Source organism: Colius striatus, chromosome 18, assembly GCF_028858725.1.
Source record: "Colius striatus isolate bColStr4 chromosome 18, bColStr4.1.hap1, whole genome shotgun sequence".
Classification (NCBI taxonomy): domain Eukaryota; kingdom Metazoa; phylum Chordata; class Aves; order Coliiformes; family Coliidae; genus Colius; species Colius striatus.
The window spans coordinates 2,915,767-2,943,098 of record NC_084776.1 but is presented as its reverse complement, the minus strand read 5'-3'; the positions used below and the strand labels follow the sequence as shown (position 1 = coordinate 2,943,098).

At 49.5% G+C, this 27,332-nt stretch overlaps 1 protein-coding gene across 4 annotated transcripts in view; it reads right to left on the bottom strand.

Moving 5' to 3' along the window:
* RGS9 (regulator of G protein signaling 9) overlaps positions 1–21,562 on the bottom strand; it is a 32,496-nt gene extending 10,934 nt beyond the window's left edge. For all 4 annotated transcript variants that reach the window (XM_062010907.1, XM_062010904.1, XM_062010905.1 and 1 more), the window contains exons 1-11: positions 21,401–21,562; positions 15,369–15,465; positions 12,747–12,797; positions 12,470–12,576; positions 11,670–11,721; positions 10,570–10,628; positions 10,116–10,192; positions 8,309–8,390; positions 7,939–8,001; positions 1,876–1,905; positions 1,175–1,236 (exon numbers count right to left, since the gene is read on the bottom strand). In XM_062010907.1, coding sequence (XP_061866891.1) covers positions 1,175–1,236; positions 1,876–1,905; positions 7,939–8,001; positions 8,309–8,390; positions 10,116–10,192; positions 10,570–10,628; positions 11,670–11,721; positions 12,470–12,576; positions 12,747–12,797; positions 15,369–15,465; positions 21,401–21,463 — 743 coding nt within the window. In that variant the 5' untranslated portion in view covers positions 21,464–21,562. The remainder of the gene's footprint in view (positions 1–1,174; positions 1,237–1,875; positions 1,906–7,938; positions 8,002–8,308; positions 8,391–10,115; positions 10,193–10,569; positions 10,629–11,669; positions 11,722–12,469; positions 12,577–12,746; positions 12,798–15,368; positions 15,466–21,400) is intronic.
* Positions 21,563–27,332: the final 5,770 nt, after the last annotated feature.

Here is a 27,332-nt window from a genome sequence, read left to right as displayed (position 1 = left end):
GCAGGTTTGGCACTGAAGTGCTCAATTCTATCTCCTCACTGCAAATGCCAAGGCATCAGCACCTGCAGAATTCATTCCATATATTCTATCTAAGCTACAAATTTAGATCTGTCAACTCAGGTAACATTGGTCTGTCCTCTTAAAGATTAGAGCCTTGCAGCTTCTCCTAAATCAATGCAATGCTCTGATGCTGGCACATTATCTAGTTGTTGCTCATATCCTCAGCAGTAATTTGGTTTGGACCCAGTCCTACAGCTGAGATGCAGATCCAAATTTCCTGTGGATTTTTTTCATCTAGCTGATAGGCATTAACCCCTCAGCACACCAGAACTAATGAGTGAAAAGATCCACTGCCAAAGAGTTAAGCACCACTAAATTCCTGGAAGGTAGCCAGGTGTCCTCAGCTCCAGCTCATGCTTTGGACAAATGAGGTAGGAGAGTTTTAAGTGATCTGGGAGTCAGTGACAGATGAAATGAGCAGAACTGCTGGTGCCTTGCAAGCTGTGCTTCTCAGAAAACAGCACTGCATCCCAAACTCATCCTCTTCCCATTTCACTCATCCATGTCTTCTCCCAGGAAACAGGCCTGAGCACCTTGTTTATCTTGGATTCCACAGGAGTCTCTGTGTGGCAATGGCTGTGCACAACAGAGTGGTGGTATGGACTGCACCCTGGCAACTGGCCAGCAGATAACATTCCAGGTAACAAATGCCTGTGGCAAACAGACCAAGGACTGGGACTGGAACTGCTAGGACTGGGAGCTTTGCACTTCATTGGTTTCACCAAGAGTCCAATCAGGAATCACTCCCACTGAAGAACTGCTCATTAATTGCTTGTTCATGGAGGGGGAAATGTTCCTTCATAACACAGAGCAGCCTGAACATCTCTGGATTTCAGAGGGGATCTGAGCTGAGAGGCTAATGCTGCTCTGCAAAGCTCTCCCTGGCTCCAAGGGACCCTCTTCATCATGACTGGGATTCTGACCCCTCCTCTGCCCTGTGCCTCCTGTCCCAGGCAACACACAGCCCAGACAGCACAAACAACACTGTGTGTGGCCACCACATTGATTCCCCTGACTGAGTCACCAGCTGTCAGAGCAGGGAGCTTCATCATGTCATTAGGAGATAAGCACTGAAGACTAATTAATGTGTGGACAGAAGGATATCAGGACTTACCCTCCGAGAGAGACAGAGGATTTCACTCTGGACTTCATGATGGCCTGCTGATAGTACATGATCTGAGAGGGATCAGACATGTCCATGGTTAGGAGCACAGAGATGTGAAGACAAGGCACCTTGTCTCTATCTGAACCTCAGCCATGCCTCCTCCCAGGCAGTGAGGTTAACTACAGGGGCTGCTTTTCCCTTATTATTGGATGAATCCCTGAACAGCCTCACTAAGATGGCTGTTTTCACTGAGCTTATTGCAGATGTCACAGGAGCACTCTGCAATGTGCAGGTAATTAAAAAGTACTCCCCATGCTATACCAAACTGGATAATAGCTGCCATTCTAGGCACCTGCAAATGCTCTGCATGGAATTATCATTGATCCTTGGCTGTCTCTGCACTGGTGCCACTGGATGTATCTCCTATGATTTCCCCACCACTAACTTTGATCTATTGGATTTTAGCCCTGGTGTCTGCCCTTGCTTGAGCTTTCCTGTCACTGAGACAGCTGCTGGCTGCCTGCAGCAGGAGTTGCAGAGGCAGGCAATGTCCTGAAAGCACAGTGACCAAAAGCTCTGTGGGGCAGAGACTGCCAGGCAAACCCAGGTGTTTTAAAAACTGCTCATCCCCTGCAAAGGGGCCTCTGTGCAAACTGATGGAAGCAATACAGACAGGCTGAACAGCTGGAACTGAGGGAAGGACCACTCACCTCTCTCCTGTAAACATCAATCGTTTTTTTCTGTCAAATAAAGAGAAGGAAACCCATCAAATTGAGGTGGCTGCTTTCACTCACCTTTCTTGAGACACGAGAACACCACTGCAGGGCTGCCTTTGTGCAGTGCTCTCCAATTAATTCTCATTACAATTAAACTCAAACACAGCAGCTCAGCTAATCAGGGCATCATCAAAGCTACGAGCATCCACACACCCTCAGCCGCTCTATTAGCCGTATTTACTGTGCAGCTCTGCTTCTTCCATCACAGGCTGCCTGGATGCCTTCAATTACAGGGTTACTCTAATGGAGCTAAAATAGATTCCTTTACGAGACACAGATTAGATCATTCAACATTAGCTAAAGGAGACAGGAACCAACACATTGCAAAATATAAACACCACAATTAAAAGCCTCAGCAGCAGGATCTGCTGTGCAAAGGGTGCTTACGTGGTGATTTTAGTAACTCAGACTATGTTACATGTCATCCACAAATGAGAAAGCAATTGAAGGCAAGAAATTAACTGCAGGGTGTTTATTCACACAGCTTCCTTTGAAGCACAGTTACTTTGTGTGAACTAAACTCCAGAAGGAGAGACAGGCTAAGGCAGGGTTGTCCCCAGCAAGACTTTAAAGGTTTATACACGGTTTCAGTTCTGCATCTCTCATTTGAGCCAACAGAAGTCATGTCACTACTCTGCAGCCCTGAACAAGCCTGTTGAACTAAGCCTGTGGCAGACATGGGGCAGTGCCTAGAGGAAGTGCAGGGCTGAAGCATCTTGTATGGAATGCCACAGGCAGCCTGCTTCTCCCAGAAGAACCTGCCCCCTGAGCTGCCTCTGTTTTGGGAAAGGCACAAAGCTCTCCCAGGGCTGCTTTGTGAGGGGATCATCACGCGGACACTGGTGCAGATCTGTATGTTAACACCATCACCAGTCCTGCTCAGGAGGGAGAAACTGTTCTCTATATGGAAGAAAAATAGGCATATTTTGCTGAAACCCAGTTGGTTTTGAGCAGGCACACTCACCATTTCAGCAGCAGGAGCCAGACAAGCAGCAGAACAGTTACTCTGTATAGCACTACGACGAAGCCAGCCCTCACACAAACCTAGCCTGGCCAGTGCAGTACTAACAGAAATCCTAGCTGTGGCATTGCAAGGGGAGGCAGCTTTTCCTGCTAGAAATTCCATGAGCAGTTCTGAATGACTGCAGCACACATCATCTCAGCAGGGACAGACAGGAAAGCAAACAGTAGCTGCAGCAGCAGCGATGCTCTGCTGACCACACACAAGGAATTGCGTGTGAGGGATAAGGACTGACACAGCAACGGGGAGAAAAAGCTCTTGGACAACAGGATCATTGGTCACAGGGCTGTAGAGCCTCCTGTGATGATTCAAAAGCTCCTGGGACAGCTTATAAATGATGCAGGACAGAAGGACTAAGGAATAGCTTTTCACCCTTCTCTGCACCCCTGATGCCAGCCCAGCTTCCATCCAGCCACCATTTCTTCCCCTTGTTTCTACAGTGTCATCATTGTTTGGGATAGACTGTAGAAATGGAAGGAGAAACAAAAAACAACCCCCTCTTGCACAGAGAAACTGGCAGCATTTACTGTCCTAACACTGTCCTCTTCACAGAACTTTGTTTCAGTTTCAAGCCAGCTACTTCCTCCACCACAGGAGCACACTGTCTCCTTGGGGAACCCTAGATACAAACCACACCACATCAGATTTACAAGTGCCAGATGAACCATTGCATGCTGGAACTCAAACATGGTTAGGGCAATCACTTTGGGAAAATCAACATGTTCAAATAATCAGATGGTTTTAAAAGGCCCCCCCATTTCTTCCTGTTTTGTCAAGTGAGTGCCTCGGATGGGCCTGGTGCAGTGGGGTGAGGAGAGGTGGATGCTGGCAGAGTGGCTGGAAGGCAGCTCACGTGGTAGTAAAGTTGTGTTATCTTCTACAGAGGCAGGCAGCACACCACATACACACGAGACAAACAGCTGGTGGGAAAGAAAGAGAGAGAACACAGTGAGTTAAATGTTATACAGAGCAAGAAAGGCACAAATTCATGTGCCATCACAACAGAACCATCAGATGTGGGTGACTAAAAGTCAAAGCCAATGCCATGTCTGCAAACAAGGATTTGGCTTTTTTAAAGTGCATCCTACACCAAGGAACCCCCCCATGCCCCAGCCCTCCAAAACCAAAGGGGGCTTTGGTGGGTGCTCCAGGGTGGGGAGGGGCCTTGCCAGGGCTCACACAGAAAAAGGGGCTACAGCACGAGAAGGGCTGAGCATCACCAAGCAGTAGCACACACTGAACCGAAGCGGAACCAAAGAGGAGTCCAGCACTGAACGCCCCATGGAGGTCTCCAAGTGCTGGCTGTGCTCAGCCCTTTCCAGTTCTCAAATCCACAGTCACTGGGAGGGATCTCAGCTGTTTCACCCCAGAGCTGTACATCATTTCATTTCCCTGTCTCCCCCAGTGCTCCCATGACCAGTTTCCAGCTTTGCTGCTGGTACAAGGGACCCTGAATACTCTCCATGTCCTCTTGAGCACTGCCAGTTGTTCCCACCATCCCACCCACCCTGACTCAATGCTACTGACAGCAGCAATGCCAAAGTGCCCAGCAGCACACACCCCCTCTCTCACGTGGAAGGAAATAACATTTGGAACAAGAGAGTCATTTCTTATAATGAGATTAATTTTGCAATGCCCTTAATGAGTGACTTACTGCAATTACTGTGGATAAGCTCCCTGGCCCTGCAGGCTCCAAATCAAAATGGCAATTAGTGAAAGCCCTCTGTCTGTCTCTGATGAGTGCCTCGTGCTGTTCAACACTCTCCTCTTGGAGACACAGGGCAGCACTTGGACACTCACACGGCCTCGTCACACCCCGCTGCCACCAGCTGAATGTTCCCCAAGCTTGGCTGGGAGCCAGCCAGGACCTGCTCTAGAGCCCTGTGTCTGGAGCTGAGCCACAGGGCTGAAGCCAGGAGCTCTTGGGACATCTGCTCACTTCCAGCTTTCTACTCACATGGACCCTCCTCTGCTCTCAGCGTGGCTCTTCCCAACCACACTGTGCAGATAACAGTCATTATGGCTTTGCCTGGCTGGCCATCATTCAGTGTTTACAGAGGCCATGAGCAGCTGGACAACAGCTTTTGTGTGTGTGCCCAGATGGAGAGAAGAACAAGCACAGGCCACTGTTACCCACAGCTCATTTTGGACCAGGGCACTGCAAGTCACTCCCATGCTCTGCCCTCATGTGCTCAGTTCTGCCAAAGCACTGACAGGGGCTGCTCAGATGGGCTGTGGAGTCTCCTTCTCTGGGGACATTCAAACCCAGCTGGATGAGTTCCTGTGTGACCTACTCTAGGTAGTCCTCCTCTGGCAGGGGGGTTGCACTGGATGAGCTTTCTAGGTCCCTTGCAACCCTTGAGATTCTGTGCAGGGCTCCAGCTGCTGAGCACAGGCAGTGCCAGCACAGCTCAGCCTCCCTCCCTCCAGAGTGCCCTTGACTGCAAAAACCTGTGGGCACTGCCAGTCTGACACAGCAGTGGCAAAGCCCCTGGCACGCTCACAGCTGCTTCTGCACACACAAACACCCCTTCCCAGGTGCCAACAGGGGCTTTTCCCCAAATGCAGTCAGCTGGGAGCCTCCCACAGCAGGGGTAAATCCTCAGTCTGGCATAAGACCACCTCAACATGCATCTGCACTGTGCTGGTGCTTCCAGCCCAACATCTGGAAAGCAGATCTGGAACAGTCCGTTTGCCCAGTTTCATTCAAACTGAGTTTCCTCATCTTGTTTATCTGCTTCTGACCATGTTATTTCAAAAGATGTGACAGATGCAGAAGAATTTATGTGTTTATCAAGCAGCCAACCTGACAAAGGACACAAAATGAAAGGCCAGCAATGGCTGTGAAGATCTGTGGCTGATTTGCTGCAAGCAACAAGTCAGGGCATTTCCTGCACCAGTCCCTGAATCTTAAACAGTGACTTTTGGCTAAGCTAAAGCACCTCAGAAAGATTCTGTGGTTACAGAAAGCAAAAGCTGAGTGTTCTGGCAGTCAGTGGGCTCTGGCTGTTGCCTGGTAACTCACTGAGCAGTGAGGCTCCATCATGAGCCTGAGACCTCGGTAACAAAAGCCTAAAGCATCCTTTAATTAGCTGTTCAATGGATGGCAACCTGCCTTACTCCCTCTGCCCAACTGCAACTCCTAACTCATCATCTGGAGGGATGCCCATGAGTCAGTAATAAAAGTCCCCTTCAAAAGTGTGGGAGCACCTGTTTATCCCCAGAGGACTCTATCAATTAGGGAGGGAGCAGCCTACTAAAAGGTCTGAGGGAAGTGAAAGAGATGTTCATGTCAATATTGGCTTCAAAGAAGTCATGCTGGTGTCAGAAATTCATTATCATGGGGAATATTTTCTTTCTCAGCTGTCAGGATAAGAGACAACTAATTGGCCAACAGAGTGAAGCTAGATTGAGCACAAACACAGACACAAAGTAGATGGGCACTGGGTTCATGCATTCATTTTCTGCTCTCAAGGTTTCACCTATGTCAGAGACAGAGGCTCTGGGCTCACAGTAAAAAAGTCAAATAAAACTCTGCCTTGCCTTGAGCTGGGGTAAGATCCAGCCAAAGCCCATTCACCAGCACATCCTGGGCCATGCTTTCTGCTGAGAGGTGTTTCTGAGAACAGCCTGCACAAATAGTTTCTTTTAAAAAGCTGTGAGTGCAAAGGTAGCTCTGTGTGAGCCTCTGGCTGTCCTTGGTATTGTCAATTATTCTCTCTAAAGCAAAACAGGAGCAAGAACCTTCCCTCTGCAGCTCAGCCTGCAGGCAGGAGGCACAGCTCAGAAAGGAGAGAGATGGTGAAGTTACCCCTAAGCTGGTGTCCTTCACCTCAGGCTCTTTTTGGAGTCTCTGCTGATGGGAAAAACTGACTATGTCTCATGTCCAGGGTGGGAAGTGAACAGAGATCCCTCAGCTCAGTTCCTCTGTGCTACCAAGCAGCTGGCAGGTGGCTACAGGCTTTCAGACCGTTTGCAAACCTAAAATCTCCTTCCATGTCAGCTGTAAAACCGTGGGCGAGACGTTGGCTCACTCCTCTTTCCTGTCCCTCTCCCTTTCCACCACTCCTTTCCTCTTTTGTAAAAAAAGGCTTTCAGCAGCTGCTACTTACAGCAAGAAAAAATGAAATACACCCCAAGCCTAGGGTTTGTTCATTTTCAGTCTCTATAGCAACAGAGCACAGTTGGCCAAAGCAATTATCCTGCCTCTGGCTGCTGAGATGTTTAAAGGCTGTTACAAAAATGAGAAGTTGTGGGAATACAGGGAGTGTGATCACAGCAACATTTGCATTTAATTGCTGAGAGACACTTGGACTTCACTTCCAAAGGAATACCACTAAGTGCACAAACACAGGATCACTTAAAAGGACTGATGGAGAAAGAGAAGAGCAGCTCCAGCTCCTCATCCATGGACTGCATTCATCTTACTGTGGACTCTGAACCAGCCTGCATGGCCTCAGTTCATCAATAGTTTCTTTATAGTCTGGCTACAAAATATGTGGTTTTAGGCAACATTTTGTGCCTCCTGTCTCACACCCCAACTTCTTGCTACACATCACCTTTTTGGAGGTATTTTGCCATTCTATTTTCAACCAGGATCCTTCCTCTGATCTTTTCCACCCCACAACCTCACACCGTTCATTCAACACTAACAGAGAGCAGCTGCAGATAGAGGATTCCTCAATTCCATTTTACCAGCAAAGAAAACACGTCCTGTAGCTGAGCACTCACACCAACTGGTGTGACAAGAAAGCTGACTGAGTATTTCCAAGCCCAAGGAAGCTGACAAAGCCTATTTTCAGGGCCCCAGACAATGACATGGCTTCAACTTCTGGCCTGGTTGGCTGTCACAGCTGAACTGACTCACTCAGCCTGCACTGCCCAAGAAAGGACAACCCCAGAGACATTCTCTGGGTCCTCCCAGATTCAGTAGGTGTGAAAACAAAATCTAAAACCAACTGTCTCACCTGGTTTACCTTATTTTCATTGGGATCCGTTACACGGTCTAACCCGTACTCCAGGGCGTCCAGCATGCCGGGCTGTGGGGAGCAAGAAACATCAATGGCTCTGCAACTCCTTTGGTTTAAAGTCTGTGCTTCACACAAATGCAAGGAGACCCCTGAGTCCCAAAGGGCTCCACTGCCAGCAGCTCCCAGCCAGCAATGCCCCAGGGACCTCTGCCCCCCAAATCTGGGAATGATCCCCTCCAGCTGCTGCAACCAGACCTTTGAGGGCAACCCAGGAGAAAGGTGTGGGCTGACCTCTGCCCCAAGGAGTTTGTCCCAGGTGGCTGCAGGGAGGGCACTGCTGGGGCACTAAAGCCACACACCATCATCCTCTACTTACAGGTGTTCTGTTCACAAGCCAGTAGGCTCTCTCCTGGCAGTCCAAGGCGTACCTGTCTGCCTTCTTCCGTTCCTTCCCTGCCCTGCAAAGCCAAGAACAGCGTTTGACTCTGCCACGGGAACTCATGGTTTTTGTTCTCCTAAAACCAGCAGATGAGAAAAGGGACACATCTCCAGTCTCCCCTGCTCCAGGGGTCCCAGCCTGACTGCCCTATGCTCTGATGCAGCCTCCTAACCACACCTTAGCCCAGCTAACTCCAGACTGCAGATCATGCTGCTCACATGGCCACACGTGACTGTAGCTTTTGAGACATCATCATCTTCCTGAGCTCAGCTGGGTGCAGACACATCCTCTTCTGATTAGACAGACAACCCTTTGGGAGTTTTACACTAGCAACCCACTCCTTGTGGTCAATCCTGCTGTCTCATGTTTATCTCTCTGTGATGTCCCCAGGCAGTGTCTGAGGGCTGCCTCGCAGTGACACATCCCAGGCACGTCTTGTCTCCATTTTGCAGTACAGAGGGGTATTTCTCACAGAAATGATTTGGAAATGGTACCAAGCAGTGTTCCCAGGCACTAAAACCCAAACCACCTCTCCTATTAAACAGAACAGCACTAGCCTGGTTTGGGTTTGGATCAACTAATTCTTTCCCAGACAAAACCTGGGCACAATTTGGGACTTAGCATGGGCAAGGGAACGTTCCCAAAAGGTTGTTTGCATGTGGCCACCCTGCTGTGGTTAATGGGGTGGATGCAGGCTGTTCTGCACCAGTCTGCCCCAGCATCACCATCAGACAGCCTCAGACATGTTCAATCTACTAGTTCAGACACAGTATCTAACTTTAAAACTGCATTTGGCATCTCTCAGCCCAAGCCTGACCTCAATTTACAAGAACAACAGTCTCGTGTTTAATGAGACAGTTATCTGATGAGCCCTACTCCGACGAGCTGGCCACCATCCCAGCGAAGATAGGAACACTGCCCAGCGGCACAGACAGTGCTGGCAGGTAAAGGAGGTACAAGGAATCCACAGAAGTAGGAAAGAACCTACCTCCAAAGGAGTAATCTCATCTCACATTCACTAACTTTGCTGGGAATTTGAAGGATTCAGCTCCTAAAATCAAGTCATTTTGGCTGAATGTGCTTCAGAGTTTTCTCCAGAAGTCTCTGCTGGGAACATTTACTGCACCTTGATTGAGCCATTCAGCTCAGCTGTGAGGTGTGTGCAAGCAAGAACTGAACCAGATCAATGGCAGGTCCTAAGTGCACTGGCCTGAGCTACCAATGCTCAAGGACAATCCTGATTTAAAAGAAGTTGTCCTTAATGATGCTTTGCATGCTGCAGCACCAGACCCCAGCTTCTTCAGGGAGTCACTTCAGGTGCAAAATCTAAACCTCCCCTCATGCACTTACCCTTGTGCAAAAACCACTTGCAAAGAGGCAGGAGAATATGGGGACAGGAAAGGCACAAACCACACCAATTCCATCCCTTTGCCAGACAAATGCCAGGCAGAGGGAGAAACAGAGGTGCAATGGGTGACAGTGAGGCTCTGCAAGGGGACATCTGACAGCCTCTGAAGTCCTTCCCTTACCTAGGGCAAAGTGAACAGTTTCCTTGTCAAACAGAGGGACCCCAAGCCCATGGGAAAGGCAGGTTTGTTTCACAATCTTGAGGAGTACTTGCAAGTTCTTTTAAAGCTGCAGTTTATGTTTGTAAGCTGTGAATTAAGTGTGTACTGAGAGCATGAAGCTCTGCCTTCCCACACCCTCCCCAGTGATGCAAATAAGGGAACACAAGTCAACTCACTTATACTGCTCCTTGGCCTGCATAATAACAAAATCCCACTTGTAGTTTATTTTTTGATTGAGCATGTTGTAATGTTCCTGGAATAAAAATAAAAGAGCAGTTAGCATGAACATTCTGGACAAGGCACTCTCATGCTAGGCTTCTCTTCACTCTCCACAGCTCAACTCATCCAGGCTGGCAACTCAGCCAAGAAATCTGGATTGTTCTGAATGTAATTACATGAATTGCAACAGTTCAAAAATACCACTGCAAGGGGAGCAATTACCCCTGCTAAAATTATCATCAACTTCAGACCATTTGCCTGTATTTTTGACTTCCAAAATTCTGGCTTTTGACACTGCTGGAGTGAAATCTCATGCCACTGAAGAGGTGATTTTTTTGCCCTGTTCCATTAGCAACAGAGGGCTCAGGCTGCAGCAAACAAGGGGCTTGTGATGGAACAACATCCCCTTACCTTTTCATATTCTTCTAAAATCCCTTTCCTCTTTATGTTCTTCTTTGCCAAGTAAATTGCTGCAGAGGGAGAAGCAAATGAGCAGTCAGACCAACAAATCCAAAAATCATTACAAATTTACCCCCATGACAAACACAGGAATCTTTGTCTGTTACAGCATCTTCCCAGGCACAAGCTCCAAGCTCACAAAAGCTCACTGAAGAAAAATGAACTTGGTGCTCCTGCTTTGTGCTCACTGGTGCTTTGTGAGGCTGGGAGCAACCATGGAAAATGGGTGGTGTGTGCCTTCTGCCAGCAGCCACTCCTCCTTTGGGACCTCAGCCAGGATTTCCTGGGTCAAAGGATGCTGGACCAAATCTTTCAGATGTTCAGGTTCTTCAGTGTTTGACCTCCAAGTTTTACAAACACAGGCCAATGTTTTACTCCCAGTTCTATTAAAAACATTCCAATAGAAAATGAGCTATTTTATTTCCCCAGAAAATCTACAGCATAATGTAGATAAAAGCCACAGAGGACACTCTTGGTATAAACAAATGAGTCTGTGAACCACAAAGCCCACAGGAGCAAAGCAAGTTGATCAGCCTGAGTTTCATGACCAGCTCCATAATAAAAAGCATTATAAAGGAAACAGAAGGTTAATATGGAAAGAGCCATCAGGAGATATTGTAAGCCACTGTGCACTACATAAAGAAAGCACCATCTCTGAATGGAGGCCTTGATCCAAACCTACAGGAAGATAATCATGGGCTCAGATCCAGGACTACACTTAACTGCTCAGGGAAATCAACTTTGTATTTGAAGTCTTCCCCTACCCAGCAGAGTATTCCTGACACCTTCCAGTTTGTTGGGTCTTAGTGGGATGTAAGAGAAACTTAAGCACTTTCCCTCATCAAGGCCACTACAAGATGGTCACATCCAGAGAGTTCCCTCAACTCAGCATTACTGAGAATTGCTCACAAAATATGATGAAAGAAAATGCAAGGGCTGGTCATTGCATGTGGCTCCACAGCACAAAAAGATGAACAGTAAACATGGTGCAGGACTGTATACACAAACACATTGCACTATATCTCCCAAACACAGGCAGCACAATCACTCACCATAGTCTGTGTCATCAGCAGGCCAGCCCTGTGCAGGCCAGAAATAGGGAGTCTGCAGAATAAAGAAAAGCCTTTCATCAGTGCATGGTAGCCCTGAACTCATGCCAAGAGGCACACAGCAACACCTGAACTGGAGGGAGAGGAACGTGCTCCTCTGCTGTACTCAGAGCCTCAGCTGTGTGTCAGCTCACACAGTGCTGCGAGCCAGACATAGCAGAACCAAGACCAACAGATTGCCAATGTCAAATCCACTCCTGCTCTGCAACCCATTAATATGAGCAGCCCTTCACTGCCGCCTGAGCCTTCAGGCTGAGATGCCAGAGCCTGATTTGGCACTATGTGGGAACCACATTCTAATTCAAAGTACCAACAAGGGTACCCTAATTTCCCATCATAGTGGAAACAGGCCAACAATGAACCTTGATAACATCTTATTATTAGAATGTTTTCTGTATGTTCATTATTTGGTCTCCCAAGATAGTTCTATTTTCAACCAGAAATTCCACTGGCTACTTTAGGACCTGGAAGGGAATACACATTTGAAGGAAGCACAGCTGTTTTGAAGTTGAACAAGTACATTACTTTAGGGTACAGTTTCCCTGTGAACTGTAACCTGACACACAACTGGTGGAACTGGCCTGAGGCTTCTCTATGGATCCCTTCCTCCTGCACCCTGAGTCATTAGCACAGCTACACAGCATGGTCTCATGACTACAGCTCCTGGGGAGCTGCTCCAGATGCCTGCCTTTAAAGCTAGTGCTGAACTCCTTCTCAGTGGCTTTAGAGAAGATGCAACTCACTTGAAACCTGTACAGGCTGCCATCTGTCTTAAGGGTGAGATTCTTGGGCTCCTGAAGAGGGTAGATGTATCCATATTTGACAAACAGGTCTCCCAGGTGGAGTGCCTCTGAAAATGGAGAAGGCAAATGTCTTGATTGCACAGAAACACTGCACTGGAACTCAAAAGCAAGCTGCTACTCAGGAGAGAAGAATTTATCTGAGAGGTTTTGTCTATGGAGACCTTAAGCTCTTACAACTCAAAGCTGGAAAAGCTTCAGTTGTTACATTTCTACTCACCTTCCTCAGTGATCTGCAAGCGCTGGAGAATCCACTGCAGTATATCGTTACCTGTAAAGCAAAGAAACTGTCAGGTGCATGAAACCAGGAGCATGCCAAAATCCATGGGCAAAACTGAGACCTCTCCAGTTGTCACCTCACTCTGCTCTGGATCCCACCCAGCACACAGACTCCTTGCAAACATGCTTTCAAATTCACCAAAGAGAAGCAGAGGTAAAATGCACCGCCAGCCTCTCATTGGCCATGCTGACACTCAGACTGTCTCCTAGGAAGCTGGCATCAGTTCCTGGGAGAGAGCCTCAGGCAGTCCCTGACCTCAGGGTGGCACAACCTGAGTGGGGCTTAAGCAACACCTAAAGCCTCGTCATCGGCTTAGAAAGGACCTAAGCAACAGCTTCCATGACCAGGGAAGGTGAAATTCCTCTTGTTTTGCACCATCTTGTCTTGAAAGATTCACTGCAAGTATCTCTAGATTCACAGACCACAGTCCTGTCCCAGTTTTAGTAGAAGATCAGTGACTGGTTGCCTCAAGCCCTTGAAGAGACACAACATTGAGTACCGAAGGGATGGCTGAGTCTCAGATCCAAGTTGTAGTGGCAACAGGACTTATCAGAGGGAAACAAGATTTCTGCATTCATCTCTCCCAGTTCTTTTGCTAGAGTGTGACCAGTGACACCCATCAGCAGCAGAAACTTCAGCAGCTTTAGTCTCATGTTCTGGGGGGCACATTTCACAAACCTCCTTCCATTTAAAACGGGCAAAACCACACTTGTTCACTAATCAGTTCTTGCTCTTTTACTCCAAACGTCTCCTAACACTGCAGACTGAAGTGCTGACCTTTCTTGACATTGCAGTGATGACTTAACTTTCTAATAGGGGCTCAGAGCTCTTATCCTACTGCCTGCTTCCTGAAATAGATGAAATTAAAGGATTATCTCATCACTCATTTCTAGACAGCTCTTCAAGCACTCTCCCACAAAGGTGTGCATTTAACATGGAGGTTTATTTGCCTCTTCTGCTTTGAGGCATTTTACCAACACCAAATTTAACTAGTTAGCCTCCTGCACATGGAGAGCCAAGCTCTCTTCAGTGGATCTGCATCCACTGCTCTAATGTCTTTCCCATGCACCTTGCACAGCACTAAAAATGTCACACTTTAGAGAGAGATGGCCATCATTCAAGGGGTCTGGAACTCACTTGCCTTGACTAGAAGGACTAGAAGTTGAATTTATGACTTATGCAAGAGAGAACTTGAAGCCATTTTGGTTAAGGAACCAGAATAAAGCAGACAGCACACACAGAGGAAGAGGATGGGTGTCAGTGGGCATCTTCCACATCATCCAGCCATGGACTTTTAGGAAGTGGTATTTTACATTGGTGAGACATCAAGAGAAGTACTTGTTCCCCCTGCACTTAAATTAAATGGCATTTCATGTTCAGCATGAACAACTTTTCAGCATGCAACTTTTCAGCAGTGTTGCCTTAACTATTCTCTGAGAGCAAGGAGAGGCAAAGCCAGCTCCTCTGCTTGTGTAAAGCACTCCCCCAAATTCAGCTGCAGAATAGCTCTGCAATGCAGGATGGGGTTTGTACTGTAATGCATCCAGGATGCTGCTGAGAAAAGGCTTCAGATGTCACCCAAGTCCTCCTTAACCTTTCACTCACTGACAGTACCCATGGGCAAGTGACAACCTCAGCACCTCTGCTTCCTCATTTAAAAACCCCCCAGGACTGGCAAGAACAGCACACAGGGCCCAGCAGGCCCTGCAGATACAGTGGGGAAACATCAACCTGTTTGGCCAAGTCGTTGCCTGGAGCTCACTGGTTTTAGTGGGAGTTTTTGTTCTGAATTTCAAAGTGCTGCAGAAAAAACAAAGCAGGAGGAGGAAACTTTGGTAGAGTATGTGTTAATATTTACAGTGGAGGATCCCTTACAAGAGCTTTTGTGGAGGCTTGGGGAGCAGGGAAGCAGAGGTACTGACAGTGCCCTGTGAAAGGAGCAAGCAGGCACAAAGGAGGCTGTGATAAGAGCTGCCTGCAGCGCCATCCGTGACACAGCACAACACGGTTTCCAAGCTGTTTCTCCTTCATTCTGCTCAAAGAAAGAAAAGCTGTCGTTTGGAGGCAGAGAAGTGGGCTGAATATTTTGCTCTTTTCCTGTATTCTGAAGAAAAATTATTATTAGCAAGAAACATAAAAAGGGAGACCAATTGTTTATTGCTCACTCCTAAGCACCATCTTTCAGTCTGACTCCAAGCTGTCTACTTTCTTTATCTTTATTTGTGATCCAGCCTCATTGGCAACAGGACAGGTCTGGAGGCTGAAGTACCTACTTGCCACTATGCTAAGAGAAAACAGGGTCACTCGAGTTAAACCCACAGGACACAGCTAAAAGAGTGTGAGTATCAATGTTTGTGTCTGATTCAAAGAGCCAGGAATGACATGAGACACAAGTGAGAACGAGATAAAGGGAGCAGGTGTGTCTCAAAGGATGTAGAGCCTGTGGGAACAGGGGCTCCAGCATGTAGACACTGGTAACCCTGGGGTGGCCACAGGGTCCACACACAGCTTTTCTTTGATGAACATTCTTGGCCCAGTCCCTTCTCCCCACACAGCTCTTACCTGTCACAGCATGGGGGATGTTCGTGATCATCACCTTCTGCGTCTGTGTCTTGATGCCTGTGTCTGGATTCTGCATCTCCATCATAAGTGCTTCGATCTGCAAAGCATGGAAGGGGATGGGATGTGTTACAGGAGTGGACAGGTTGGAGCCCCAGGATCACCACAGCTCCTGGCACCATCCCAGAGGGGTGTGCAGTGGTGTGACACAGGAACAGATGCAATGGCCACAGTCCTCTCTAAACCTCCCCTTGCCATTAGAGATGCCACCTCTAAACCACATCAGCTCTTACACTCCCTCCTACAGAACATACACACACAGCCAGGGTTAGCAGACAAGGGACAAGATGTAACTGTCCCATCAGAGCTGAGCTAATACAATTAAAACCCCCCCTCTATTGCTACCCATAAATGTTCTTCTCTGGCTCAGTGGGCTACTTGATGGGGCAATAGGAAAGAAAAAGGGGAGGAAATAAAATCTGTGCTTCTATTGCACAAATAGTCCAGCTGTGCACAGATTTATAGATATGGCACCATGCACCAAGCAAACAAGCACTATTCCAGCTGCAGACCAAACAGCAAAGGTTCTGTTTCTGGTCTGCAGATAATAACCAGGCAGGACTTCAGAAGAGCAACAGGAAAAGCACACTGCTTTGCTCCAGGGCTGAGCAAGAAGCTCAAAGCCAGGGGAGATGAGAAAGGCTCATCCTTTGAGAAAGCACAGCCACCAGCCAAGCCACGGCTTTGAAAAGCTGTCCAAGGACCAACCCGGTGGGGACCAGAACTGCCACGTGGGAAAGCAAACTGCAAACACAGAAACAGAGCCCAGCTCATAGGAGGGAGGTGTACAAGGGACCCTGCAGCCATTCCTGCGGACAGCAGCATCCACCCACCCAGGTGTCTGCAGGCAGCAAAGCTCAGACACACCACCCTGAGCAACTTACCCTCCTACCTGGCAGCATCTCCTGCCTTTGATTCCCCGGGGATGCTGCTGACTCATCTGTCACAGATCATGTTATGGAGGGTGAGTCTCACCCTCAGGGCCAGACTTCTCTTATTTCTGGTTCCCAATTATCTTTTTTTGGCTTTGGGTATTATTTTTTTTTAAGATCAAGATTTTCAAAGGCATTTCCCTCCCCTTATCTTTGATTCTGTACTAACACCATCCCAAAAGCACAAGAGCCTCCTGCTCAGCCAGGGGGAGCTGAGGCATGTTCCTCATCTCCTTGTTTCACAGTATCTGAGTGCCATGAGAGCACTTGTGGAAGATGCTTTTCTTTTTATCTTCTGCTTCCAGAGATACTAAATCAAAATTGGCCCAACAGGACCAATTTGGTCTCTCCACACATTCACTTTGGGCCAGGCTGTAGCTTTTTAACTAGGATTAGAGGATTTAACGAGCGTGAGTTGATGACATTCACGCATAACCAAGGGCATTGTTTTCACAGGCACCACAGTGACTTTGGTCCTAAGTCTTGCCAAGTCCAGTGAGGATTTAAGTCTGTAGTGACAGGATGCACTCTGAGCTTGACAGTAATAATGGATTTTCAACTGTTTTTAAAACCAGTGTCAAATTAATGCTAAACCAGAGAAGCCTGGGAACATTTCACACAAATCTTTGCATAGATACTTTATACAAAATAGTTTAAACTACCAAACCCAGATCCAAAGCAATGGAATACAAAGACTGGTTTAGATCTTCTAACTGAACCCCCAGTTTGAGGCTCAGCAAGTTCAAGGCTGGGCATGGAGAGATGCCTGTGTAGCAGTGTGAGCTGAGGAGAGGCAGGATGGTCCAGCAGGCAGAGCATTCATTTGGGAAACTCACATTTAGTTCCCTCGAAGCAAACATGGGTATGTTGGGGAAGTCACTTTCTCTGTAACTGCACATCCACTCTGCAGACAGCACTTCAGCACACAGGGACCCTGGGGGTAAGCACAGCCCTGCTCCTCACCACCACAGCACTGTGCCATCACCACGGGGCACGTCTCAGCAGGCTCAAGCAGGACTCATTCCCTGCAAGCAGTACAGTCCAGCCTGCCCTTTGCTCCCCAGTGCACTCAAGAGATGGGTCTTTACCAGCCAAGAGTGAGGAATTGCCTCAGAAACCCACAGAGTCCCCCAGCACAGCATGTTCCCTTTCTTCAACCTGCAACATGCTCCAGACTCGTCACGTTCGTCCCCCACTGGGCTCCATCTCCTCATGGCAGAAATAACATATATTAAAAAGAAACAAGTGAGATGAGCCAGGGAGCTGATGCTGGGGGGTGTCTGCTGCTCTGGCTGCAAACCATGCACTTTGCTGATCAAAACTCAGCCCCTCTTCCTCTTCTCCTGAGGGAACACTGTGAGTACAGACTGCTGGCGAACAGGAGTTGCTATCGGCACCAGCTGCCGGGGAGAGGCCAAGAGGGCTGGCTAAAATACAGTGGGAACCTTTGCTTGCTTTGCTAAGGGCTCTAGCATGTTTTGTCACACTTTCAGCCAGGAAAATGTTGGCTGGTTAGAGAGTTTTGTAGAGCCAGAAGCCACTTCCTGATGCTGGCTGATGGGTGGAGATGCACGCAGAGGTAAATGTCAGCAGGAGGACTGCAAACGGAGCCAGACTCAGGGTGAGCTCACCTTAGGCTCAGAGCCACCACGAGGCACAAGCCCCTCAGAACTCTCCTTTCAGATCACTGGAACCTCTGCATGGAGATGACCTCACCCCAAAAGCCCCAGAGGAGAAAACAGGAAATCTACCTGTCCCCCCACCTGATTGCAAGAAGTTCACTGAGTGCAAAGCAAAGCTCAAGCTTGCAAGCGCTCAGAAGAAGCATCACTGTGTTTCAGGAGCAGGTGGGAGCCCCAGGGAGGGTGAGGGTCCTCTCTGCAAATGATGGAGTGTCCATGGTTCTGGAGAGGGAAGATGAATCCAGTACAGACACTCTCCCAGTGTCTGTGGAAGCAGATGACTGTTCATGGACTGCTTGGGTGAGCTACCACAGGTGCAATTCCCACTCTTATTTCACTGAGCTTTACCTTTTGGGCACCCAGCAGCTCCTCAGGGTCAGGGCATCTGCACTGCCAAAGTGTCATGCTCTGATATACAGACATGCAACAGCAAAACACTCCCAAGGTGAGGAGTTCTGCCTCTCTCAGCATCCACCCAGACAGGCATCTTGGCTTCAGATGTAGGAAGGACAAATCTTCCCAGCAGGCTCCAGCTGACAGCCAACTGCCCACTCCTGGTGCTATAATTAAACATCTGCTTTCTCCATGGTGAGTATTTGTGTGAGAGGAGGAGGCCTGTTCCCACAGCACAGCAATCCCACACCCAAAGGATGTAAATTTGTGAATGGGGAGGCAGGGCTGTAGCTGGCTGCTTCCACATGCTTCCCTCACTGTGCTGCCATCACTCTGGCCAAGCCTCCTACATAAACCTCCATAGCAACAAAACCAAAGGGGAGCTTAGTCCTGCCTGGCCAAGCACATGTCACATTTAGTACCAGCATCTCCCCAGGGCAGAGGAAGTGAGGATGGGATGAGGCTAAGCTTGGCCTAAGGCTCACCTTCAGCCATATCTAAGGCCTCACTAAACAGAGTGGCAGTCCATGGATGTTCACACACCTCAAGAAATGCACAGGCAGATGACAGCCAGCAGCTGCTGGGATGAATGGAAGCCAGGCTGGAGAAGCCCCAAGACATGCTGCAGACCCAGGGCCAGTCCCTCCCCCGGTGCAGTGCTGCCTGGGAGGAGCCATTGGGGACCAGAGTGAAGAGGCGGCAGAGGCAAAAGGCAGGTGGCATCCATCAGCCCTTCCCACGAGGTGTGAGTCATGATGCAGCTCACGTAGCACAGCACAGCAAAATAACAGCCCAGCAGCCACTGGAGAGCACAGCCCTGCCCAGTGCTGCCTCCTGCCTTGCCTTGCCAGCTGATGCCCAGTGAAAGTCAGACTCTATCTGCTTGGGCACGCACAGACACCAAGAGCTTGGGCCGATCCAAGCTCTCCCAGCATTTAGCCAAGTGCATCCAGCCAAAATGTATTTCAAGGGCTTTCTCCCTGCCCTGACAGACTTTTGTGACAATATTCTACCCACCAAGACAGTTTAGGAGGGGAAAAAATAGAATAAAACAACCTAAGAATTAGTCATGGTATATCATGGACTATCAGGCATTGCTGGGTCATGGCAGGGGCCTCTGATTCCCCCATGGCTCAGCCATAAAGACCAAGCTCTACATGCAGCCCAAGTCATGCAGAGCAGCCTCATGGCAAGCACAGTACTGCCCACCATCCCCAAAAAGCCCCCTTCCCACTCTCCATGTCTGATGACAGAACCAGCTGCAAAGGCACACCAAGCCCAGCAGCCTGACAGCATGGCAGGAATCCCTAGTTCCAACATACATGTCAGCTGGTGGTAAAGCTGAGCACAGACTTAAGCAATTAAGAAAGCTTCTCTCTAGGATTTTAGGTCCTCACAGGTCTAAGCCTGCAGGATGCTTGCTGGATGCATGTGGAGCATCCTCAGCTTCCCACCACAGGCAAACAGTGAAGGTGCTCAGGATGTGAGGATCTGAGGATGTGGTTGCCACAGACAGCAGCTGAGGCTCCATACATGGCTGCCCAAAGGTCTGGAAAAAGGAAGGAGGAAAGAAAGCAGAGATGAAAGTCAAAGCCTTTCTGCTGACCACTCAGGAGCTTCTCTTCCAACAGGTCTGACACTTGCAAAGTACCAGAACTACCAAAGCCTCCTGCTGCTCAGTGTGAGCGGCTCATCCTCTGTACCAGCAATTTGCTGTTTTAACAGACCTTCCCATCTGAGGAACTTGGAGCCCTCTGCAAAGACTGCCACACTCCTACAGCACAGCTAAAACACAGCTGTTGGAGGTTGTTTTCTCAAAGCACACAGCTTCTCCTCTGCACCCCCGCATGCAACTCCATGGAGTATTACTCAGTGCAGAATTTGGCCCAGAGTATTTCCTTTGGCAGGGCTCCCCAGACAAATTTACCTTCAAAGACACAGAAACAAATAAAATAGCTTTTTGCTTCCTCTAATATAAAAAGTACAGTGCTTGTATAGCCAGGCTCACACCTTAGCACTGAATAGCCTCAAATTTCCCCCTTTTTGCCCCTAGAATCCTCCTGAGGTCGTGGGCATTGCAGGACAGCTGACTATGACTCCAACAGCAACTGGCTGGCTGTACCTGTCACTGGAAATTCAGTTAATTCCACTCTAACAGGATAAGCCACAGGCAGGAGATGTGGGTGGGAGAAAAGCTAGCTTAACACTCAGCTTTTTAAAATCTGCACATCTGAGTTGTACTAAAACTGGCTACACTTTTGAATGAGTGCTACAGAAAAAAAACCAAAAGACACTGAATGCTTCACAAAATTACACATCACATCCAAAAGCGTGGGCGTGCACATCCCTGGGCTTCCCACTGCTGCTGGTCACAAATGCACTCCTTTCTGAAAAAGTGGGAAGAGGCAGAGACCAGACAGTTGGCCATGACACATCCTCTGAAAGCAGACATCCATTGGAAGTACCAGGAGTGCACACACTGGACCAACAGTGGCCCAGAGCTGAATGGAGTGGCCTGGGGCTACAGGTGATGCATTTTCCCCTGGGAAATGAATAATTCTGAGGTTCTTTTGGGGAAAAAAAGACGCGGGGGGGGGGGGGGGGGGAATGTGTCAGAATAATTCAGCCGAGGCTAAGCTACAAAAAAATAACATTACAGTTTTATTTCCTCTGTAACTTTAGCACATGTCGCCCCTCGGGCCCCTCCACCTGAGTCCCGGGGCCAGCTGGGATTCGTGGGGCTCGGCAACAGGTCCTGGCACCGAACCCTCGGGGATGAGGCCGTCATTCCTCGCACCCCACACACCCAGAGGGGTCCCGGGGAGCCGTGGCCGCCCAGAATGCCACGAACACGGGTCCCTCCCCCCCCCAAGCACCGCTCAGCGCTGTCCCATCGCCCCGCCTGGACGCGGCCCCGTTGTGCCCGTCGTTGCCGATGCCCATAACGGTGCGGCTGCTCAGCACTTACCTTTTTCAGGAAGGCCATCCGCGGGCGGTGGCGTTGCCCCTGGTCGAGCCGTGTGACGGTCATGGTGGCGAGCCGGGCAGCGCAGCGGCCACAGCGGGCTAACGAAGCGCTGGCACCGGCCGGGCACACCTGGCTGCGGACACCCGCCGCCCGCCACCGCGTCCTCTCCCTGCCGGGGGCGGCGCCAACGCCGTGCGTCGCAGCCAATCAGCACCCGCCGCCCCACACTCATTTACATAAAGGCGAGTGGCGGCGCCGCTGCCGCCTCGGGGCGCTGGCGGGAGCCCGCGGACAGCGGCCGGGGCCAGGCGATGCCGGGGCCGGGCCATGCCGGGGCCAGGCGATGCCGGGACCGGGCGATGCCGGGACCGGGCGATGCCGGGACCAGGCGGGGAGGTTTTTGAGGAGTGAGGGATTTGCCATGTGGGGCAATTGTGACTAACGGTGAGGAGAGGAAGACCGTGGGGTTACAAAGTGGTTCGCCACCATGCAGCCGTTTCATGCCGGTGGGTGGCAGATCAGTACCCAGCTGGAAACTCAGTGTTCAGTTTTACTGGTTTCCTGACAAAACAGTGCCAGCACAGAATCTAATTGTGCCAGGTATGAGGCATTCCCAGAAACTCCTGCCAGCCATGTGGACACGTTGCCTTTCACACGTTGTGAACGTCCCGCCCACCACGTGGAGAACACGCACATGGGTGTGTTCACAGCATTCACAGCTCAGTGAGCACCGAGTACCATGTGTAGTCATGCTGAGCAGCCACTCACAGCACACTCTCCAGGAGCAGATCCCACCCAATGCTGCCAGCAAGCTCCTGTATGTCCCATGCCATGGACACAGGTCACACAGGCACATCAGTACCTCATCCGTGTGCACATCACACGCTGCACACCCACGGTTCCCAGTCACATAGGGAGCACCCACGATGCCCACACATGTGCACAGCTGCTTCTCAGGGCAGCACCTTCCCCATCATGGTGTTTGTGACTGTTGGGATGTCACGATCTGGGGTTTGTACACTTGAGGAAAGCACCTTGGCATTGAACTTGGAGCAGAGCGCTTTTTCCACCCACAGTATTACCCTGAAGGCACAGGCTGCTTTCCCAGGTGCTTTGCTGCCACTGTGGATGAGTTTTACCTTTCTCTCTGCCCTTTCTCCGCAAGCAGTACTTTGGACTGCCTTTCTGCTGTGTCCACTCAGTCATTCCCATGTGAAATCCCTCCTGTGAAGTCACAGCAGCTGCTGGATCAGACACTCCTTACTCTCCAGAAGGCTTTTCCACTCCTCTCTGCTCCTTTCTGCTGCATAGTTTAATGATGATGAGTAATCTCTGTCATTCTACATGCTAGTATCAAAGTTACCATACCTCATGCTTTAAGGCCTCAGCTGGCAGCCAAAAGGAGCAGGAGGAGAGCTCTTCACACACTTTGCAGTGTCTCACATCTCAGGTTTTGAAGTGCTGTTTGGTCCTTTGAAACCAAACTCTGATCCCAGAGGCCTCTGAAACACCAAAAAGCAGTAAAAACTCCAGCAGCACAGATGGTCCTGGAGGCAAACAGCAGAAGGATTCAGAGTAGTCAGAGGAAGCAAGGGAAAGGATAGTGAGGGCTTGCAGGGATTTGGATGGTGGCAGATAGCAGAAGCGATTCCATGTGCTTGAGGCAGATCCTCGTGGGAGAATGGGACCTCTATACATACAAATCATTAGTTTGGACATAACATCAGGGTAAATAGCACACAAAAAGATGTAGCCCAGTTTCTTGGTTTGATAGGCAAACTGGGAAAACTTTTTACAAACTGCAAATGGTTGCTCAGAACAGCTATTTTCCTTCCCTGCCCTGGGCAGTGTAAGGACTCAGTACTGCAGGTGAGGGGCAAACTCAGGCCCAAGCCAAGGATCAATCACCACCAACTCCATGTGCCTCCCATACTTAGAGGAATAAAAATGGTCATGTCCATTCTATGATTCTGTGTCATCCCAAAGCACTGACTTTGAAAGTTCCACTAAGGTATACAGGCATCTTATCCATAAGAAACATTTGCAAACTGGGTCTACAAGTGAATTCAGAAAGAAAACAATTTCCTCAGAGGAGATGGAGGAGCAATATCTCCACAGAGCTCAGGTGGGGGCGTGAGCTCCTCAGCCTTGCTGAGCTCCAGAGCTCCTGATCATTTTAAATCCTGCTGATCTACCACAGACACCGCCTCATAGATCAGGTTCCTTTCCAACTCTTCTCTGCCAAGCTAAAATAAAGCCAAGGGCTGTTTCTCTCTCCATTACAAAGGTACTTTGTGTCCTTGATACAGATGTCCCATGTAAATTCAGCTTTGTCAATGTCTGTAAACAACCCAAACCACCAAACACCCAGAGATGAACCACGTTTCACCTGCTGCCCAGGTGAACTGCCCCAGCAGTTAATGCGTTACAGCAGATCTGCCACGTGAGCACAAGGTGCTGAAATTGGATTATACAAGCTTGTGAAGGGCAGCCACCCCTGGGCCTCTAATCATGAAACCTGCACTTGGAGAGAGGACACAGCTCAAGTCCCTGACGCAGTCTGGCCCTTCTGTGTGTGAATTTGTGGGTGAAGAGAGTAAGGGACGTGAACAGCAAGGGAGAGCGGCAGAGAGCAGCAGCCGCCATGCACAATCCCTGAGGATTTCTGGCTCCCCAAGTTAAGTCTTGGCCTTTTTACACCCTAAATAACAAAAGCCATATCCTGGGGAGACTGCTTTACCTCCCAGTGCCTGCTTTCTACAGTAACCCCACTGCTGTTTATGTAACTGGAGATTCCCGTGGCTGTTCATACCCTGTGTAGGAGGTATGTGACGCTACAGTGAAAATACACTCGTGGTCAGTGCATCACAGGGCAATGGTGCACACCCACGTGCTCTACAGAGCCCACAGATCCCTCTGAGCCTGCACCCAAAGCCACGGAGCATCTCCTGGCCAGGGAAAGGTCTGACAAGAGCTGAATTCAGTCCTTCTGTTCTCAAGAAGCCCCCATTAGCTGTGATCATTCTCACCAAGCCCCGCTCACCATTCTTGCCAGCTTCTCTCGTGGAAAGCACTGCAGAAGGAATCCCCCCTTGTTTTTTGAAGGTCACATTTCCTACGTGGTTGCCCCTTCATCACACATTTGAAGTTGAATCATGCAACACAAAAGGCATGTGGTGAGTAAACTACCTTTTCTATCTAAGGAAACTGGGGACAGCCCTGAGAGGAAGGAAGGGGTAATGTGAGTGAAGCAATGAGAATGCTACTGCAAGCGTGGCTGAACTACAGCACACAGTTCCTTCCAGGAAGATTTCAAAGCAGTTTACAGAAGAAAAAGCAATAAAAAAGCACAAACTGTGGCATAGAGAGAGTCGTGATGCAATCTCAGGTCTCTCAGCAAGGTAATAACTAAAGCAATATCTCCAGTGTTCATCTTCTGTCTGGTAGGGCACGAGCACTCAAAATGAGAGGCTTCCTTTGCAGCCACATGGGAGCTGTGAGCACAAATGGGTACCATTTACTTCCCATCACCCCTGGACTTTCCAGGGACAGTAAAGCTAAGGAAAGCAGCAGCAAAGAGGAAGGAAGAAAGTAAAAGAGAGAGAGACTTTACACATACCTTGCCTTAGATGTGGAGCCTGGCTGCTGGGACGAGAGGATGCAGCTGGGTTAACACCTGACCCAGGACTGACCTGTTTGGCTTCCCCTGCTGAGCTGGATGACACTGAGCCCACTTCAGTGTCCTCTCCAGGGAACACCATCATCCTCAGTGCAGGAATAGCCCTCCCCACTCTGCAGCACACTGAGGGCCATGCTTTGGTGCTAGATTGGGAATGGTTCACCTTGGTGGCTTTAGAGGGCTTGCCAGACTCCTGGGAGTGTGAAGGAGAGAGAAGGTAGGGCAGCACAAGGAGGAGGCAGCCAGGGACTACCTGAGACTTATGTGACTTGGGCAGCTGGAAATGTGGAATTACAGTATTTTGAGAATGAGGTGACATATTTGAGAGAGTGGCAGCAGGTAGGAGTGGCAGGGACCTGTGCCAAGGGGCCAGCTGGAAGCAGATGCCTGGAGCATGATGTGGGGTGGCTGTAGGAAGAGGCTGGAGCAAAAGGAGGCTTTAGCAAAGTCACCAAGCAGGCGAGTTCAGGGGGAAAGTGAAAAGGAAAAAAGAGGAAGGAAAAGGGCAGAAGTGAGCCTACCAGGAAGACCAATGAGAGATGGAAGCTGCCTTGAAAGGAAGGCCAGGTAGCCCTAGGAGATACCTCTCTGTCCTGAAGCACTTCCAGCCTCTGCTGAGGAATAGCCTGGGTTAGGAAGGTGATACTGCTGTTGGCAGAGACCAGAAGACAGCTTTTACTCTTCCTTCATTCATCCTTTGTTGTTATAGTCCAGGTTTTAGGTGCCCCTCACTGCTGGCCTGGAGAAAGCAGGGACTCACTGTGCCACCCCTCCACAAGATTGCTTTATCTTCTCTTCTGTGTGACTATGATTTTCTCAATCTGGTTCTACTGCTTATGGCAATTTTTTCCTTTTTTATACTCGACTGGCAGGTGTTAAATTAACTTCTCAAAAGTAGGTAACCAATATTGTTTCTCTGTTTTGTTCTTGGCTTCCTTGTTTATAACTATTTCCTTCACTAAGAGACAGTAAGTATTTATTCTCCCTTAGCAAGAACATTCAAGTTTTTGAAGGAAAGCACAAGTGCTGTCACCAGTCTCACTAACCTGCTGATGTGACCAACACATACAGAACACTTCTCAGAGTACTTTTGAAAAACTGTAACAACCAAAACAATACAAAAGATTATTACATCTTTTTGTCTTTCATCTTATGGATCACATCCTCAGCTGCTGCACCCTCAGCAGAGATGTACTACCTTGTACTATGTTGGTGTAACTGATGGTGAGCTCTTTTTTTTTTTGCACAGATGACAAACAATTGTGCACAATGACAAACAGAATCAAGGAATGGTAGAGGTTGGAAGGGACCTTCAGAAATCATCTCATCTGCTATTCCTGCTAAAGCAAGTTCCCCTTGATTAGGTCACACAAAACGCACCCAGGTGGGTTTGGAAAACTTCCAGAGAAGACTCCACATCCTCCCTTGGCAGCCTGTGCCAGGGCTCCATCACCCTTAGAGTCAGAAAGTTTTTCCTTAGGTTTACATGGAACTTTTTGTGTTCCAGCTTACGTGGAAGAGTGTGCTCTGCACTCCTTGCATGTCCCTCTGCCTATTATTTGCTCTACCACTGAAGGGATGCCAATTTTAGGGAACCCCTTACAACTAAGCACTTCGAAGTACTGCCTTTGTTTCTTCTAACTTCAAAACGGGTCAATGTTCCACTTGCTTTCTGTCGCTGGCCTGCACACGGCCGCTGCGGGAGGCCCAGAGCCTGCCTGTTTGTTGAGCCCGGTGCCGTATCCCCACAGCACTGGGAAGCCCTTCTCGGAAGAGCACAGAGGAAGCACGTGCCAAGCTCTTCCAAACCAAACTATTTTCTTTCTTTCTTTCTCCGTAGCGAGAACAAAAAACCGCTTATCTGGCAAACTTCGTGTCGCTGCCCTGACCGAGGGCTGACCTCGCCGGGCCGCTCCCCTGCCTGCAGCCGCAGCGCCGGGGCAGAGGTGCCACGGCCGGGACCGCTTGAGCCTCAGCCTCGCTCTTCCCTCATCTGAGCGCACACTTCGCTTCGGTTCCGCCGGTAACGGGGGCCGAGGGCCCCGCTACCGGCCGAGGGCCGCACCCGCCGCCTCCCGCCATTTCCTGTGAGGGAAGGGCGGGCGCGAGCCGCTGTCACGTGACGCCCATGCCCGCCGCGCGCGTTCACGTGACGCGGGGCCGCGGCCGCCCGTCCGGGTAGCGGCGCGGCGCGGTCACGTGAGCGGGCGTGTGAAGGCGGGCGGCGCGGCGCGGCGCGGGGCGCATGCGCGG